Source organism: Hirundo rustica, chromosome 2 (genome assembly GCF_015227805.2).
Source record: "Hirundo rustica isolate bHirRus1 chromosome 2, bHirRus1.pri.v3, whole genome shotgun sequence".
Lineage (NCBI taxonomy): Eukaryota > Metazoa > Chordata > Aves > Passeriformes > Hirundinidae > Hirundo > Hirundo rustica.
In genome coordinates, this window is record NC_053451.1 from 49,907,157 (window position 1) to 49,926,885 (window position 19,729).

The following is a 19,729-nucleotide window of genomic DNA, read 5'->3' on the forward strand; positions in this document are numbered from 1 at the left end:
AGTTTCTTACGCCTGTTGCAATTAATTGGTTTTGTCAAATGCGAGTTTAATTGTGTGTTAAGTATCTTGCTGAACCAGGATCTGTGTGTGTGTACATATCTGTCTATCCAAACCTTTCCTTAGCTCCTAGCATGATAACACATGTGCAGTTCAGGGTATCTGAGTCTCTAGCTCCACTTCCTGCTCTGGTCTCAGTGCCTTGCTGGCCCTAAATAATTCCTCCATAATGGTCAAACTCACTAATGCTGTTAATATTGAAAAATGCTTCAACCAGATAGTGGGCTCCTGCCAAGGGAGAAATCAGGCATTGTGACTCTGCCACTTGGGACATGTGGGTCCCAGAGGGTTGTTAAGATTTTTTGAAAAATATGGCTCTGTAATGAGCTTCTTCCTAAGACTCAGCTGCTGAGTGACTGAGACAGAAACTCTGAAATGTTCCTCATCTTTGCTCATGTCTCACACACACCAGACCAGTGCCATGGCAAGACCTTGAGTCCTACTCTGACACCAGTAACAAATCCATGGGTTTATCCCCATTATTTCAGAACTTACCTGGAAAGGTATAAGTTGAAAGGTGATGAATTATCAGCTTTCCTAAGAACCACTTTAATCCTACACCAAGAGGTCATGAACAGCAGCATGGAAACAATTGTCACAGATGCACTGAACACCCGTTTAATAGAAGAGACTCCCTGGGTCCATCATCAATGCATGCATTGTTACACAAGCCACCAAGAAACTTCCAAGAAGCAATGAAGACTTACCAGCTTTTTCCTTGCACAGCTTCTGAAACAGCATCTGTAAGAAAGTGATTTTTCTTTAATAATGGTACATTTTTTCCTTCAAATAAGTTCCACATTTCAAGATGACAATCTACGTAATTATTAATCATCACCACCTTACACAGGGCATAAAATCCAGAGCTTATCAATAAAAATCACGCAGAATAGCTAGTTTTCCTTGCTAATGACAACCTGGCACCCATTCTCAGATCAGATTCACCTGTCTTGCAGTGAGCGAGTCTAGGAGCATATTCTACAAGAAGAATATGTGCTGCAAGGATACATGAGGTACAACACACTGGAACATGCCAGAAAGGGTCTTGCAATGCTGGTGGGGCTCAGGGAGCAGACATGCTGCTGAAAAGTTGGGTAGGCAGCTCTACTGATGGGCAAGAAACAGGACACTGCGACTCGGAAAGGTAGATGCATGTTTCCTGTTCTTCTGTGACCGAGAGAGGGTTGCTCTGCCTGAGACTCATGGGCAAACTGACCTGCCATGTTGTTTTCTTCATATTGTTCACTTTGCTGCTTTGGGCTTGCCATGCTAAATGAAAGGGGTGCCATTAACACCACACTTAGATGCACCTCTTGGTCCATTACTTTTCTCTTTAATAGCTTTCACTGCCCTAACGAGGAGGTTGTTGACAGTGATTAAATGCATTTCCTTTCATAGATCCATCAACTCTCTCAGCAATGCAGGGTGTGAATGAAACTAGCATAATGGGTGAGACTGCACCTTTTTTATTATTATTTTTTTTTTTTTAATTAAACAGAAGGGTGAACAGATTCCTCCAAGTACCAGTGTGAAGGGCCCGATATGCAGTCAGCTGAAAAGACAGCTATTTGGGTACCTTGCAGTGACACACTCCCTGCTCCTGTTATCTGCTTGTCCCTGCACGGACAGCCATCTGCACCTTTCCATCAGATGCAGCCAGTGCTCCGTTACTTCTTCAGTCAATATTGCTTCTGCAGCCTTGATAGGAATCTATCTATGAAAACATGATTTTTATTTACCTTTTATTTAATGAAGAATTTTACCAAGATATTGGAAAATTCCTCCTCTGAGCATGGAACTGAATTGATTAGGCATCTCTGTTAAAAATAGGGAAAGCACAGCTTGGCTATATTTTTTTTTTTGCCTTCTGCAAGGCAATTTCATTCTGAAAGAGCCTCTTGCTCCTTTGCAAGGTCTGCCTGAGCAGCAGCTGAAGCTGACCCGTCTTATCCAGCAGGGATCAAGTGGAGTGCTCACTTCTGATGGGAAGATAAGGAGCGTATGAGTCCAAATCAGGTTTCATTAGTGGCAAAGCATCTCATTTCCACAGAGAAGTAGGAAATTCAGGCACAGGCTGTGTAACTTGGGAAGGGACAGGCAGGTCCCACATGAGTGTGCCAGGTTTTTGGGTTGCCTTTCAGAATGAGGCATATCATATTGTCCTTCCATCCTTCAGTGAGCTGCAGTGTTGTTTATCACCTGATGTGGGGACAGGTGTCACCCTGGTTTTTCTGAGTTTTTTAAAGCCTTTTGATTGTTCATAAGATGGAGTCAGACTTTTTAGCTTCTGTACAATATTAGTAGCAGTTTTTGCCTTTTCTCACACATATAACATAAACAAATCCTTTGTTTTTCATTCTCTGTCCTTTGTTTGCATATTTCTAACCTGAAAACAATTGCAACTGACAGTTGGTCTGGCCATTTGGCTGGGAGGTGATAACTCCAGAAGCCAATCCACAGCCAGACCCACAAATGTATAAAAAGTAAGAAATAAACAGGCAGAGGGGCTCTCGGTCTTGGCTCAGCCTTGGGCTCTCTCAGAGGAATGTCTCTGCCCTGCAAATCTCTCGTCTCTGTGTGGTTGCTTTGCGTGTTGCGATCACAGACAGGCACCTGATTTTTAGCATCACAACTCTGGCATAAGCCAGGTCGATGCCTAAATTGCTATACTGAATCTTTGGATAAGCACTTCTTGAAGAATACATAAATGATATGTGAACCAAAAATAAATATATCAGTCCTCCACGGATAGCTGGTTTGTGTATTCTACTGCTGCCAGAAGGACACCATTTATTAAAATCATACCCAGGCTATGTTAACTTCCAAGATCTTTTTAGGATGCCATACAAAAAAGGATGCAAATTATTGCTGGAACAATCCCAAGTGGCAACAGAAAGCTGCCAACGAAAAATGATTTATGGAAATGATAACGTACTGTATAACTGATTGTGTAACAAAATACATTTATTGGAGGACTAGCAACCCATCTGAACAGCATGGCACCAGCTAATCAAATATATAGAAACCATGGACCAAGAGGGTACAACTGTAGCCAAAAGATGGTTGCAGCACCTGCTGCTATGAATAATAAAGAAATCATTTGCGTACAACTACAGCTGTAACAATTTTGCAAGTGGAAGTGTCAAACAGAAGCCAAAGATAAACACACTCTGCTGATATAGCCGTGTTTTATTTGCTAAAGCATATAAACCAGCCCACAGAAACTAGAAATGTCTAAATACTGGGTCCATTTCCTCCCCCTTAGCAGTCCCATGTTTCAGCAGGGCCATCCCATGTTCACCTCTGTGAGCAAAGGTCTCCAAGAATTTGCCCGGGCAGTGTCACCCAGTGCTCTATGATCAGACCAGGATGAACCAGTGACATGAATGAGGCAATTGTACTCTCAACATTGCTGCAGCTAGCTCAAGAAAGGCTGTGGATCTATTGGTGGGAGTTTCAAGTGGACACATTGCATTTATAAAGAACCTGACATGGCCTCAAGTTTCACCAGGGGAAGTTTTGATTGGATTTTAAGAAAAACTTCACAGAAATCATTGCCAAGCATTGAGACAGGCTGTTTGTTCAGGGAAGGGTGGTGTCACCTTCCCTGGAGGTATTTAAAAAATGTGCAAATGCAGATGTAGCACTGAGGGACATGGTTAAATGGTGGACTTGACAGTGTTAGGTTAATGGCTGGACTTGATGATCTTTGAGGTCTTATACAACCTAAATGATTCAATGACTGTGTGATTTTCCTGAAAGGCATTCTGTGTGGAAACAAATTACTCAAATGGAAGTGGGAGTGAAGGTAGAAGCAAAACACCAGCATTATAAAGTCAACAAGGAAAATAATCCTATTCAACAAAGAACTGTTTCTCTGATGTATATATAATCTTTCGTGTTTATAAGTGATCAGGACATGGAACTCATCAAACAACTGGATTAAATTACTTAACATCCCAGAAAGCTTATTGTCACATAAAAGCTTTTTTTTTCTTTTTTTTTCTTTTTTTTTTTTTTTTTTATACACAGATTATAAAATGGTTGACTTGAACAACTTCAAAACCATTTTAATTTTTAACAGCACAGGGATTCTGCAATGCCAGCCAATCCTGTAATATCATACACAATTTCAAAGAAAAAAGAGACCGTTTTGCATCCAAGTCTTTTGCTTCCCTCTTCCCCATCAACCTCTATTAGTTATTAGCTCCTTTATGCTCCCATTTCAAATATACCCATATCTTCCATTGATATTTCTAAGTACCTGTCAAACTGTCATCATTCACTCTCAGGAAATCACACCCTCAAAAAAAATAAAAAAAGGTAATTAGTGTATCTGTTCAGCATGCAAATAATTCTGCTAGACATTTAATAAAAAAGCCAGAGAATTTATTCACCATAGATATGGTATCAAAAATATCACTGCTATCAAATAAACTCTGGCATTTGGACAGGACTACTTTACATCTGCTGTTAATAAAAAAGGCTTTGGATTCGGTGAGCTTATGTTCTGCAGTGAGCAACCGGCAGCACCACTCTGAAACACAACACTCCTTGTAGAGGAAAAAGGATAAATCTGTATGACTTCCGACTGGTTCACTGATACTGAAGGAAAGCACTGCAAACTGAAAAAGGTCCTGCAAAGTATAAGGATTGAAAATCATGCTGGTTCTTCATTCTAGCAATTTAGTAGCCTGCTAGGCTTTAATTAGAGTGACATATAGGCAGTTTTAAAGGAGGAATACAGCAATCCACACGCAAAACTCAATCATCTGGAGGTTCAATCACCACGTTTATTAGATTCTTTCAGAAAGATGTTGATAGAAGGAAAGAAAATCCTAGTTACTGCTTCAAAATAAAATTCCACAGCCCAAAAAGGGAAGCAATATTATGACACTGTTATGTCATAATGTTAGCCTTAACTTAAAGTTACCTGGCCCTTGCAATGAGATCTTCAATCTGGATGACATTTGCAAGTTCCCTAGAGCATGCTAGTCAGCTGAAAATAATGACAATACTGAAGCTATTCTACAGAAAATACTGCTGAGACTGCTGTGTCAGAAATTTGATTTCTCTCAGAGACTTGGCACTCATCTTTGGTACAGGGTTAAAACTGCTGCTGGATTTTAGCGCTTAAGATGTATCTTCAAAGGCTGACAACAGGACTCATAATTTTCCTTTAAAATACAACTGCAGAGGTGTTTATTAGAGACCCTATTTAATACATGACCTGAGTGCCACTGGATACGTCACTTGCGACATGGAAGACAAATCTGGGTTGGATGGGAATCCGCCTCATACCTGTTGCATCACAACACATTGGCCTCCTCACCAGGTTAGAAAGTAGGAGGAAGGCAAAATTCTCGATTTCTTCCATTGAACCTGAGCTATTGTGCTGCAAACTATTCATGATGGGGTCAAAGAAAGAAGTTTAAACAGCTCCCAGTCTGCAGTCAAGCAAGTCTTCTTGCTTGTTCACAAAGAGGAGTGGCCAGAAGGTCAAGGGAGGTGATTCTGCCGCTCTACTCCACTCTTAGGAGACCCCACAGGGAGTGCTGCATCCAGCACTGGGGACCCCAGCACAGAAAAAATGTGGTCCTGTTGGAATGGACCCAGAGGAGGGCCACAAAGATGATCAGAGGGCTGAAAAAACTCTCCTATGAAGACAGGCTGAGAGAGTTGGAGAAGAGAAGGCTCTTTGGAGACCCCACTGCAGCATTTCAGTACCTACAGGGGGGCTTCAAGCATCTGTAAGAATTCAGAGAACACAGACAAATCTTTGGAAAACCCTAAACTTAATGTTCTGAGCTGTATTCTAAAGAGGTAAATCTGTAAATATTGCCTAGAGATATAAAAACATATTTAACAATTGTGCACAGCTGTTGAAGGACACTTAATGAAAATTAGTACATTAATTTCCCTAGTTTAGTATTTTAGTTGGCAAAATTACCCTCACTCACAGTTCTTAAAATGCATTTTTCTTTAGTATAAATATTTATTTTATTTAATTTTGCACCAAGATCAGTGCTAGTTCAAAAAGCCGTCATAAAAAGAAAGAGTTATTCAGTTGTTTTTATTCTGTTTGCTACAAATAGGTATCTATTTTGCCTATGTGCTTTTGATAGAAGTTTAGAAAGTAAGTGACATTTCTTATGGCTTCTGTTTTGAAAGCTTTGATCAAGCAGAAAACTGCCTGGAAACTATTTTAAAATGAAAGCTTTTGAACAGCATTAAAAAAAAGGTTTACAATAATTGGAGCAGGGCAGTAATAAAGTATATAAAAATGAAAACCATTTCAACAATGTTCCAAGTGAGATTAGAAGAAAATGAGCTACAAGAGAAACAGTAAAGGAACATGCATTTCAGTAAGTGTAATTTATCACACTTATCTAAAAGAATTTATTATATTAACAGATGAGAGAGATTTTACCTCTAGCATCTGCTAATACGATTTCCAAATGTCAAGCAATTACAGCCTGGGGGTTTATAACCAAATTTTTATTGAGGAGGATTCAGTTCCAGCATGTGAGGAACAGCCACTTTTGTGAGTGCTAGGGTGTGCCTCTATAGTATTTTTTACTGTATTAAACAATTGCAATTGCCAATTTTGCCATGAGATTGGATGATATCATTCATCTCTGTGGCTCAGCTGGCCATGCCTATTTGTCTTGCACCAGCACTGGCACTCATCTTGACAAATGGGAATCAAAAGCAGCAGAACATTAATTTTATCCCCAAACAATTTCTGCTGTTTAATTTGTTGCTTTCATCACAAGAGCTCCATTACAGCTCCATTTCTTCTGTCTCACATGTTGCTCTAATGCAAGCACTTTGTTTAATACTCTGTAAACTTGGGGTTTTTGCTGTCATTCACTCTACCTTACCTTTGCTTTTCCTGTGATTTCCCCTATGGGATAAAATGACTGTGTTTACTATTCCATGGGCTTGAAAAGTGGACTACCTGATCTCCTAAATTTGGTCCCAGTACCACTAGTAGAAGTCTGATCATGAAAATTTTCCTATTATTTAATGGATAGCAAAAAGCCTCCATGTTGACAAGAGCCTCTTTGTTGCTGACTATGCCATACCACATATGCAGATACTCAGATATCAGCATTCATATTAGGGTAAAAAACATGTTGCAGTAGTTTGCAACTGATCCACAAATCCCACAGAAGAATGAGAGCAATAACAATAGAATCAGTAGAAGCGGTAATTTGGAGATTGCAACTATTGAGGACTTTTTCCACACTCTTTTCCCATTAAAAATTCAATTGATATGACCTTTCAACAGAGAATGTGAATTATCAAATAAAAAGGAAAATTGTTAAAAGGTTTCATCTTGATAGCTTTGAAATAAAAAATACTTTTTGTGTTGAAAATGTGTTTAATATTTATCTCATCGTATTACATTACATAAGAAATTTGAAAAGCCTGGTCATGGACCATATAATGGTCCACCTAATGGCAAAGCATTTCACAGAACAGAAAGACTATATCTACCAATATTTGTGCTTGAAACCATGAAAAAAGGGTACCAAGGTATCATAAGTTTAGATACCTTCTTCACCTTCGAGGATTTTATTATGCCTGTGATTTTGGAGATCACTGGAATTAATTTAGAAAATAGCTCTGAACAGGTAAAAATTTTATTTTTTAAAATATTATTTTGGAGATATAGATATATAAAACTCCAGAATGTTACTTTGCTGTAATATATCCATGATAATTTTCTTAAATTTTCAGGGATTCTATACTGTGCTCATGGAAGTGCATGTTCTAACCGAAGCAAGCTGTGAGAACAGCTTCTCTGTTGTCACTATTTTGCTCTTTGTGGCCAGCTGGATATACCTGAGAGACAGAACACAGATGTTTCACTGCAGAAACAGATGCCCCTTAGCCCTTCAAGGTGACCAGGACAGCCAAACAGATCTGGTTCCACCTGGTGTAAAGTGGTGATATACACCAATTCGCTTTCACTTACACAAACTCTCGATAGCACTTACCACTTTTGTGCTTTTAGATATGTTTTAATAGTAGCCAATATTTTAAAATCTAGTTAAAATCTAGCCTGACATCTGGGTATTATGTTCTTGCAAAGCAAGTACCTCAAGAATTTAGCCAAGGAAACAGCTTGTGGAACATGTATGCACTTTGGGTGTGCATGGTGTCCTAAATGTTCAGTTCATCCTGCCCAATTCCCAACATCCACCCTTAAGGATCACTTCCTAACAGGATACAGTTCTGCCACATCTCAGCAAATTTCATCCTGATAAAATTAAAAAAAAAGTCCTCTTCATTATGCTTTTACCTTTAGCAAGTCCCAGAAGCACTTAGTCATTCTGACCTCTCGACTCTGCAGCAGGACTAACATCAACATGCTCAGAACTGTGCAAATAACAATTAGTGCTCAGTCCTGTGCTAAGATAACCAGCCACGCTTCTGTATAAACAAAGACATGAGTAAAAACTGGAGATAATGTAGTTGTCACAACATATGCATGAGGGCCAGGTGGAAATGTGATGGGGCGGAGGTGGGAGGAAGAAAGACAAAAAAGAAGAGCAATGACTGCCAAATGGAGATGAACAAAAGTGATAGGCCAGAGTAGCCCCTGCTTTTTACAATCCTGGAACAATACAGTGAGTCACACATTGCTATCATTTTTACCCTCTTGAGTAGGAAGAAGTGCTATATCTATTTTAAAGATAGAATGAAGTGGGAAAGGTACAAGAGGTCACACAACAACAAAGAGAGGCATGAAAGCTGGGGAACTGCTATCCTGCTCTGGGAAATGAGTGACCGCTAAAGCAAACAGCAGTTAGCACTAATCCATGGCAGAACTTGAAAACCAAGCCCTGTGAGCTCTGGCTACGGCTGTGGTGTTATTTTAACTTGGCCCAGAGAAGTATTTAACTGGGAATGAACTTCAGACTGCCATGAGCAGCAGTTTGTTTTCACTACTGAGTGTCCGCAGAAATGTTTCATGATGGCTAGGCTCTAAGTGGATATCAGGTATTTGCCTTCACAGTCAATAAAACTCATAATTGTAATTTAGTCTTAAACAAAAGTGCATTTTCCCAGTAAACTGATGTGTTAGCCATCAGTTAAAATCTTGGTCAACATTTTAGGCTTCTTGAGGAAAACCCACACAGGTTTGTTTAGTGGTCATTTTTCAGTAAAAGGTAAAGCAGGGATGAGTGAAGAATAAATTATTTTATTCCAAAGAGCTACTGAAAATACAGAAGCTGTGCACAGCAGAAGAGCCGCGGACAGCTTTGTGAGAACACCTGTGGAAAATGTTAGATAGCATCTCTGCCCCTTCCAGCCTCCCAGCAAGAGCTGATGCCCCTAGGAGAAGGAGATATTCTGAATGTTCTGTATCTTGTAATTTATAGATTTTAGTTTTTATAGAACATCTCAGTGCTGGAAACATGCTCTAAATCCTTTTCAATATGTGATTTTTTTTTTTTTTTTTTGGTCTGCATCTGTGGTTTTGCCTCTGTTTATCAGAGCTGTTATGCCAGATTTAAAGAAAAACCTTAAATTGCCCATGCAAATGACATGGTTTCCCTTTGGGAGGTTTCATAGCTCTCCCTTTCTAAGAAAGAACAGAATGGCTTTTAGTGTGCCAGCACCAGGTAAGAGGTTGCCACCCACCTCACCACCTCCACAGCAAACGCACACAAGACATGTCAGAAATGACAACTCCACTGCAAATTCTGGTGTCGCCCGTAGGAAAACCAATGCTTGTGATGTGTATTGACTTCTGTTGTTTATTTTCAAAATGAACACTTCAACCCATAGGACAATGCATTTATGTTACGGTTGCAAAGTTAGTATTTTCAAAGAAAAGCTTACATTTCCCTTTGCAGTGGGGTTCACTGCCAGCAAATGCTCAGGTGCAATTCAGATAACTGCCATGTAAACACCTATACAACTTCAAAGCCCTGTGTTCCCAGCTGCTTGCCTTATGTTTTTGCCTTACTTGCCAAGGTTATGCACATGGTGAGAAAAGTTAGGTGAAATTATGCTGCATCAGGAGTTGAGAACCCCTTATGCACATGTGAACTGAGAACAAGAAGGTTGCAGTGCACCAAAAGACAAACAGATGTGTATGGTTTGAAATTAATTAGACAAGGCATGCTCAGTGTTAATACTAAGCTTAAATCCATTTATTTTTATACACTAACTGTGGTGGTGGGCTGCATTTGACTTAACACCCTCTGGAGACACTGGATCTAGAAGTCTTCTCTACAACATACACATCATGCACCCTAACCACTCCATCTTCCCCTTCCCAAGAAAGCATACGCACACATATACAGACACACTTTTAGATATATATATGTGTGCGTGCACCTCTGATTCACCCACCCTTTCAATCTTTTCCCTTCAAAAATTGCTGAGGTTGTGAGAGAGCATAAATTTGTGTGCTCACATACTGAAGAGGCTGCTGGCTTAATCTGCGACCTCCAGCAAGTCAGTGCAGCACTGACTGAACAAAGAAATGAATGCTCTTCAGCTAGTCATGAACATTCCCAGTACTACAATGACCCTTGGATTACTGCTGTCCAGAGCGAACCCTTAAGCAGTTTGGTCTCTAACTTCTGCAGCTATATCACTCCTAATACAGAAGTCTAACTGCAAGTCAGAGATGTTAGGCCTTCCACAGCCATAACCATATTTTACAATTTATAATTTACTGTCTTACAGACATCACAAAATGTCTGTACAGAAGCCTTGACCTTGACTTTTCTGTGTCATATCATGTTCAAAATCATTGGCAAAAGTCATGATGAAATACTTAGTCACCTGCATGCATCCTTCTCTGACAACAGGACAGAGCAGAAATTTGTTAAGGACTAGCTCAAATTTCTCCCTCTGGCCCCTCATCTTCCCACAAACGCACACACACACACATTCCTGCATAGCCTAAAGCAGATTCAAACTAATTTCGATATATGCAGTACTGGCTAAAGCTATTTTAAAAGAAAAACAAACAAACAAACAAACAAACAAAAAACCCAACAAAAAACTAACCAACCAACCAAAACCACTTTACTTCTTGAAATGGAGTAAAATAACTGCACTCCCACAGAGGGGTTATAAAATTGGCATGTATTACTTCTCAGCTGTCATGGACAGACAAAACAAATACAAAACAAATATATTCACAGAACTATCTTCATACCTTGTGCTCTTCTATGAAGAATTTGTTTTATGCTTCCCTGCAATGCAGACAAACAATTAATTTCTCTCTCACTCTCTTTTTTTTTTTTTTTTTTTTTTTTTTAAATAGCTAAGCACCATGACCTTCCTAGAAATATTCAAGGATCCTTTATTGGAAAACTCCACACTCTCTTCAAACAGTGTTATTGTTCTCCTTAGCTCAGTATGATTCCTAAATGGAATAAACTGAACTTAAAATTATAGAATTACAAAATGTCGTATTAGGCAAGTTTCAGACAACTGATACAATTAAAAAAAAATCATAGCATTGCTTAACATTTATGACATGTTTGTTGAACAATTTTTATACCATTCACATGCATATCATGGACTACAACTAAATGCTGATAGAATGAATGGAGATTTTTCTATCATCTTGCATACCTTTAACTTTTTGTCATTAATCACTTAGACAAATTTCATCCTTCTCTGTTTTCTGTTGTGTAACTCAAGTTAATGGCCACTGCTTAAAATTTGTTTTCACAGTTAGATTTAAGGCACTATTAATCTTTCTAAAAGCACTGATTTTACAAAAAAAAAAAATCATTGCTTCAGCTGATCTTAAATCAAGGTAAGTCTGATTTATATGAACTACAAGTCAGGTCCAAAAAGAATAAACTTTTAAAGTGAAAATTATTATGTCAACCCAGAAAATTGAAAAACCCCACCTACTGATCCACATCTATCTTCTGTCCAGTTTTACTTAGTCACAGCAACTAAAAATAATGCCAACTCACGATGCAACATCTGAGATCAGAAAGGAATTACTGCTATTCAGTTTCAAAAAGTTATCTCCTAATTGGTATACTCTAATGTTCCAAGAAAAAAAAAATAGAATGGAAACATTTGAAAAGAGCTTCTTAGTGGACAAAACCTACTAATTAATGCAAGAAAGGATATTCAGCTTCCTATGCTCTCTGGCTGGGCTTCTGGACTATTGTCAGAATGCACATCTGCAACAACCTTGGTGATACCAGCTGCTGGAAAACTGGATGCTGAGATGTCTCTCTATCTTTACAGCTTGTTCTGTTTCAGCATGGAAATGTACATTTGATTAGTAATTGTTTTATTAATTATTGAGGGAAGTGAAGGTGGCTCTCCCAAAGTCTCATGGCTGTAAGATGAAACAGTTCCCTATTCCTTGGGACCTCCATGCTGTCTGTATTAAGAACAATAGCTCTCAGTTACTTAGAGACTCAGTTTGCTCTGTTATGGGACAGATTTCCTACACAAATCCCTTCTCTAGAAGCTGGAGCAACCATTTTGTACTTCATGGGGTAATAACATGAGAATAAAGGAGAGATGCCACATTACAGTCATTCTGCTGCCTGTGCTACTATTCATAGCGACACGTATCTGAGGACTTGTCCCTGCTGCACTAGGAGTAAGACAGAACATGTACTTAACTATAAGCAGCTCTTTAGCCAGAGAACCATGTAAATTCATGCATGTAAATTAATGCAAATGAGTTTTCAAAATTTGCTGACCTCTTGACAGCTGATGGAAAAAAGTTTGAGGGCATTCTCCTAGGATTAGCTGTACCTCAGGACTGGGGGCTAGGCCTTGAGTTAGTCTAGGACCTACAACACTCATGAGAACTAGAAGGAGACCATCGAGTACATAGAACCTTACTATGAGCTGCTAGAGTTAATTATAGAATATCTGGAATTTTGATCTGCTTTTTATGTAACTTCAAATGTTTTATCCTTTGCAGCAATATCTGGGGCTTCACAGCCACTTGCACGTTCACATTCAGGGCCTTCCAGGATCTTAGGCTGTCCTTAAAATCCATTTATCACTAGAAATTCCTACTAATATTTTACAGCTAATGAAAAGAAGAAAAATCAATTAAAACATTAATGTTTACACCAAGCCAAACAGGACAGTATCAAAACAGACTCAATGACATACTTTATGACAGCATATTTTATTTCACCAAGTACAACAGCCGTGCACAGTGTCAAGCCTACTTATCATCTACATGATTAAAGAATGAGAATGTGTAACTCTAGGCAGATGATTTAAGAAAGCAGATTAGGCCTGATTAGGCCTTACATATTAATCGACTATGAGATTAAGGAACTATCATTATTTCACTGACATCTTTATATTTCAGAATCTTAGCACCCCTTTAGTCTGAATTCACAGCTGTACAAGCCCAAACAGGCAGCAAACGCTGGGTGTACGTGGCACCATGATGCACTACCTGGAGTTCCTCCAGTCTTCATACTAAACATTCTTAAGACTCTTTATAGATAACAGTCCGATTTCTTGCTGTGTTTTTTCTACAATGTACCGCAATATTCACCTACATTCTATGTCAAATCTAATATAATTCATATCTAATCTTGGGCAAGCCTAAGCTCTCTCTTGACTAAAACACATTTTAGCACGAACCTTTTTATTTTAGTAAATAATCAGACAATGACATTTCTATGTTGACTTTTATTTTAAAGAGTTCTGAAGGAAAGAAAAAGATACACAAATTACCTTCTGCACAAGGGTTTTTCCACATTTGGTACCAGAGTGTACCCATCTCTCTTATCCCCAGAAGTTTTAGAGTTTTTGATCCTGTGTTGTAAATTTTCAGTACACTACCTGTCAGTACACTAGCTTTTTGATAGTCACAGTGTTTTGGAGCACATATTGAGAGCTTTATCCAGATGAGATTAAAGTACAAATTCAAGACAACAGCAGCATAGAGAATGTAGCAATTTACCGTTTAGGTAGTGTTATTTATTGCTTATATTACAAAGTGCCTCATATTCAAGATTCAACTAGAAATAAGGTCACTTTTTAATGGGAACACACAATATATCAAAAACTAGGTCAACTCCCATGCATATGTATAGGATGAAAGGATCATCCTTGGAACAAAGACCTCACAGCCTAGCTTAGACTTTCATTCTAGATGCTACACTAAATGCGACATTTTGCAAAGGGAACACTCATTACCCAGTTGTGTGCTTTTTCTCAAAAGTGCAATCCAATCTTGGATCTTGAGAGGATGGTGAACAAAATGTCTAGTCAGACATTTAAGCTCCAGAGAGGACAAGGAACTCAGAAACTCCCAGGGCTCAGCATTTCACAACAGCCAGCTGTAGATTTCTATGCCAAGATTAGGGCTGTACCGAGGCTGCTCAAGAACTGTGGTTTTTACCACTACAGGACCTCAAGCCCCTGAATATCTCTCAATTCCCTGAACCTCCAGGTGGGAGCTGGGGGAGTGAACTCTCTCCCACTATAAGAGAAAAAGAGGTTCAGGACCACTTGATGAAGCTGAATAGCCAGAAGTCCATGGAACCTGATGACATGCATCCCAGGATTCTGAAGAAGCTGGCTGATGTTGTCAAGCCACTCTCCATCAAATTTGAAAAGGCATGCCAGTCAGACAAAGTCCATGGCCACTGAAAAAAGATAAGAAAGAAAGACATGTGGAACGAGAGAGGCTCATCTCTGTACTTTGGAAGGACATGGAGAACATCTTCAGGAGACCACTGTTAAGGCACACACAAGATCCAAGACAGTCAGCATGGCTTCATAAGGACAAATCCTGCCTGACCAATCTGTTGGCCTTCTGTGATGGAGCGATGGCAACTGTTGAAAGGGCAGACTGACAGATGTCATCTGCCTAGACTTCTGTACAGATTTTGACACAGTCCCATATGACACTCTCATCCCTGGAGAAAGTGGATTTGAAGGGTGGGGTATTTGATTGATAAGGAATTGGTTGAATGGACATAGCCAGAGAATTGTGGTCAATGGCTCTGCGTCCAGGTGGAGGCCACAGGAAAGTGGGGTCCCTCAGGGCCCTGTCCTGGGACCTGTGCTCTCCAATATCTTCATCATTGACATTGACAGTGGGATCGAGTGCATCCTCAGCGAGTTTTCAGATGACACAATGCTGAGCAGTGCAGTTGACACAACAAAAGGATGGGATGTCATCCAGAGGGACCTGGACAAACCTGAGAAGTGGCCCTACAAGAACCTCATGAGGTCCAACAAGTCCAGGTGGAAGGGGCTGCACCTGCGTTGGGGCCATCCAGACATGAGCACAGCCTGGAAAGCGAACTCATTGGGAGCAGCCCTGTGGAGAAGGACTTGGGGTTTCTTGTGGATGAAAAACAGGACATGAGCCAGCAGTATGTGCTCACAGCCCAGAAGGCAAACCACAGCCTGGGCTTCCTCTGAAGCAGTGTGATGGCAGGGTGGGGGAGGTGATTCTGCCCCTCTACTCTGTCCTCATGAGACCCCACTTGGAGTGCTCTGTCTTGCTCTGGGGTCCGCAGCACAGGAAAGACATGGATGGACCTGTTAGACCATGTCCATAGGAGGGCCATGAAGATGATCAGAGAGGTGGAGCACCTCTCCTATAAAGACAGGTTGAGAGGGCTGGGGTAGTTGAGCCTGGAGATGGCTCCAGGAACACCTCATGGCAGCCTTGCAGAACTTAAAGTGGCCTATAAAAAAGAAAGGGAGAGCCACTTTTCATACTGATGGGAGCAGGCAGTGGGTTTAAACTAAGAGAGGAAAGATTTAGATTAGGTGTTAGGAAGAAATTCTTTACTCAGAGAGTTGCAAGGCACTGGCACAGGTAGCCCAGAGAAGTTGTGGAGGCCCCATTCCTTGAAGTGTTCAAGTCCAGGTTGGATGGGGCTCTGAGCAACCTGGTTTAGTGGGTCACATCTCTGCCCATGGCAGAGGGATTGGAGCTACATGACCTTTAAGGTCCCTTCCAATCCAAACCATTCTATGACCAGGATGCTCAGGTGCCTACTAGAGATGTTTACAATTTCTGAACTGGTGCCAGTGGATAATGGATACAAAAATAGACACAGCCACCTTTCTGCCACTAGTTCTGCCCCTAAAAATGTAATTAAAAACTGAAACATACCATTTTGCATACACAAGGAAATACGTATTCAACATAGCTCTGATTTTTCAATGCACTCAGAAGCTACTCTACATCATCAAGCACAAGATTACGAAAAACATTTAAGAAAAAAAAATTAAAGAATTCCTGGCAAGTTTTACATTCCCCTTTAAAAAAATTACATACGCCCTCCCTTCCTCCCTTCCCTCCAGCAAATACCACTCATGTTTAAGATTAGATTATTTTTCTCCCGATTCCTCTTTAGCTGCCAGAGAGTGACTCATTGTCAGATTGATCTAATTACAATTACAGACCTTGTTCTTCTGGTGTTACAAGGGAAAACTAGGAAACATAAAGGAAAAGGTCAATACAGAAAGATTCTACAAGTCAGGATATGTTAAACAGTGCCACTAGTGATTTCTGTTGATTTTTCTATAGCATTTTTTTACAATAATGCAACAGAAATTAGTTACACTTCTCAGACACCTACCTGAAAGGTTGGTTTTATTTCCATGCAACTACAGATTTTAGTTCTTTGGCATATGAGTGAGACAAGAGTGTAACAGTTTAATAATATAGTTTAATAACAGCATCATATAGTTACTGTTAGTAGAATAATAAATATGATCTATTTATGTAACATGCATGTGATATTTTGAAAGATTTATACATTTGGTAGCAGGGATAATTTAACACCAACTGTTCTCCTAAGACATTAGCAAAATGGGATTTTTTTAAAGTTATATTTGCAATGTTTAGCTTTTTAATATTCTAAAGCTAATATAATACAAACTCTATGTTAACATATAGAACAAGGCATATTGAGCATATCTCATAGTGTCTAAGCAATGGATATAGTTTTTGACTCTAATTTACACACTTTGAAGGCAAAACTATACTTAGAAAGAGTGAAATTCTTTTCCTGAGAAGTCCTACCTGTTGTTTGCCCTCAAGTTTTTCTAAGAGCCAAAGAGAAAGGTTGAGTCTAAGGATCTTGCTTTGTCAGAAAGTTTATTTAATGTTAGTAACCAAGAGCATTAAATTAGTACATTACTGTAATAACTTTTGTGTTTTCATATACTTCTAATTTTCCCAGAGAATGTAATTAGAGAGTAGGTATTTAACTGCACTATCCTTGTCACTGCCTTTATCTATAGCTGACATTATGCAGCTAAATATATCACCCTTGAGAGTCTTCTCAATTTGTTTTGAGATGCTGACATGGTTGTAAAAAAGCACGGCTACCTTAACAGTTTTGCAGGGGAAACAATTAGTAAATCTTACTGATCTGGCATTTCAGAATTAGCTTTACTGGAGAGGTTCAAAATACTGAACTAACACAATGCTGATGCAGTAATACCTTGGAAGACATTATTAATTGGAATTAGCAAAGCAGGTTGTTAAGGCTATTTACTGATTAATTTTATTTATTATGTTTCATTTTGGTTAAAAAAACCCCAAACCCATAAACCTCATAATTGCAGATAATAAAATTTTGCCTTTTTTTGTTTTGGAGAAGAGTTATGAAGTATAGCAAGTAAAATTGTTTTCTAGTGGCTAATTAAACAACATAAAGCAGGCTAGGAACATAAAGTGCAGCCGCCTTAAAATCTTTACTGCAAAGGCACATCTTGTAACCCAAGCTCTTTTATTCCCAGAAAGATGTCTGTTACAGAACACAACTATCCTCAGTGGTGGCTAAGGCAGTTGCATAGAGGAGACTTAGTTCAAGAACAGAATAGAATAAATGAAAATGAGGAGTCAAGAAAAAATCAGCATTTCCATTGCAACATTTTTATCATAAATAATGACGAATCAAATTAATGGAAGGTATGAAAATCCCCAAACCTCTACTGCAAATATGTGATTAATTTGTACATTTAACTGGAAATAAGTGCTTTTATATTCTAAGTCATCAAGATGTTAAATTTTGGCACTTGTAACACAACTTTGATTTAACCTAACAGTACATTGCACATGTTGGATTGACTTAATCTAGTAATGGGTGTCTACAATGCAAACATTTCAGCTGAGCCAATTATTCTGTATGGGATATTTGTCATCTCAGAGAATAATCTCCTGAATAAAGCACTCTCTACATGTGCCTGGTTTTGCCTTTAAAGAGAATGAACATAAAAATCACATGCATTTTGTAGAAAGAGAATTTTCCACAGAACTGCAGTTCTGCACAGCATTTGTCTTGCTGCACTGAATAGTCCCATGAAGGTCTACTTCCTGACCTCTCTGAGTCGGTACTAAGGTTTAGAGAAGTACCTAATAAATGTGGAAAATTTGAACAAACAAAAAAATGTAGCAGCATCATGAGAGGTGTGAAAAGAGTACGTGAAAGCAGATGCTAATAGACAAAGTCACTCATGCCAAGTTGCTTTCTTCAGTGTAAATACATCTCAGCAAAAAACATAAACTTGGTATCAAAGCTGTCTCCGAGGAGACAGCTGACATTTGTGTGAGGTTTTCAAAATGCTTATATTTCCATCAATCTGAAATTTAGGATTGGATTCAGGTAGCAGAGGTAGCCCTTACATATTTATGGAATGCTCAGCAAGTGAATTACAGAGAAACTGACAGAAAAGATGTTGATAAATAAGAGATGATGCCTAATAATGCAAAATAATGTGATAGAGGCTGGTAAATGGCCTTGATATGCTGACACAAGTTCTCTGCTCTTGTGGCATTCCTCCTGCAGGTCCTGGTCCCTGCTATTCAGATAGCCTCAAGTCCCTGCCTTCCTCATATTTACCCCTAATTCCCCCCTTCATCTCCCCAGGATTTACTGTTGGAACAGTTCTTTCAGGCACCTCCATCACCTCTTCCACTGAAAAGGCAGCCGGTTTCCCAAGACCTACCATTAAAACCATTGTAGCCGAAACACATTACAGCATCCGAAATGAGCAGCTTGAAAATGAGACCTGGGGGTTGTAGTAACTGGCCAGGTGGGTAAGTGGACAATATGGAAACATTAGCAGCTGGGATAGCTACAGCAAGAAGAGAGTCTATTTCCTAAATAAATCGAGCAGTCTGTCACCATCACAGCTCACTGACACTCCACTTTCTGGCTTGCTCAAGCCAAAAAAAAGCTCATGAGATGTTAGGATACACACAGAGAATAAAGGAGAATAACATTGTTAACAAGGCAATGTCTTTCTGTGAATTAGTGTAATGTGTCATGAAGGACATGATGGAAGAAGCATGGATCATCTCCCAAAAGAATCACAAACTTTTAGAGGATTCACAGAGGAACCACTCAGAGTTATTAAAAACTATGGGGAGAGCATTAAAAGAAAGGAGTGGTTGCTACTCAGAAGGAATCATAGCATGGAAGATGTTCAGAAGTGCATATGTGTAAGAGGTATATCAAAACCTCTGTCTTAATTTGTAACCCCAGAAGACCAGCATCCAAAGCCTTGAATTTTAAAAATGGGAATAGGAAACAGATTTTTCATGAAACAGGAAATTATACTATGACATACATTTCTACAGGAGGTTTTGAGTGCTAGTGTTAAGCAAAGAGACAAAAGAACTCAGACCCCTTTTGGATGTCAGAAATAT

At 39.2% G+C, this 19,729-nt stretch overlaps 1 protein-coding gene across 4 annotated transcripts in view; it reads right to left on the reverse strand.

Annotated features, from left to right (window-relative positions):
* Positions 1–19,729, reverse strand: part of STARD13 (StAR related lipid transfer domain containing 13) — a 288,035-nt gene that overhangs the window by 163,219 nt on the left and 105,087 nt on the right. For all 4 annotated transcript variants that reach the window (XM_040056756.2, XM_040056754.2, XM_040056753.2 and 1 more), the window contains one exon: positions 765–798. In XM_040056756.2, coding sequence (XP_039912690.1) covers positions 765–798 — 34 coding nt within the window. The remainder of the gene's footprint in view (positions 1–764; positions 799–19,729) is intronic.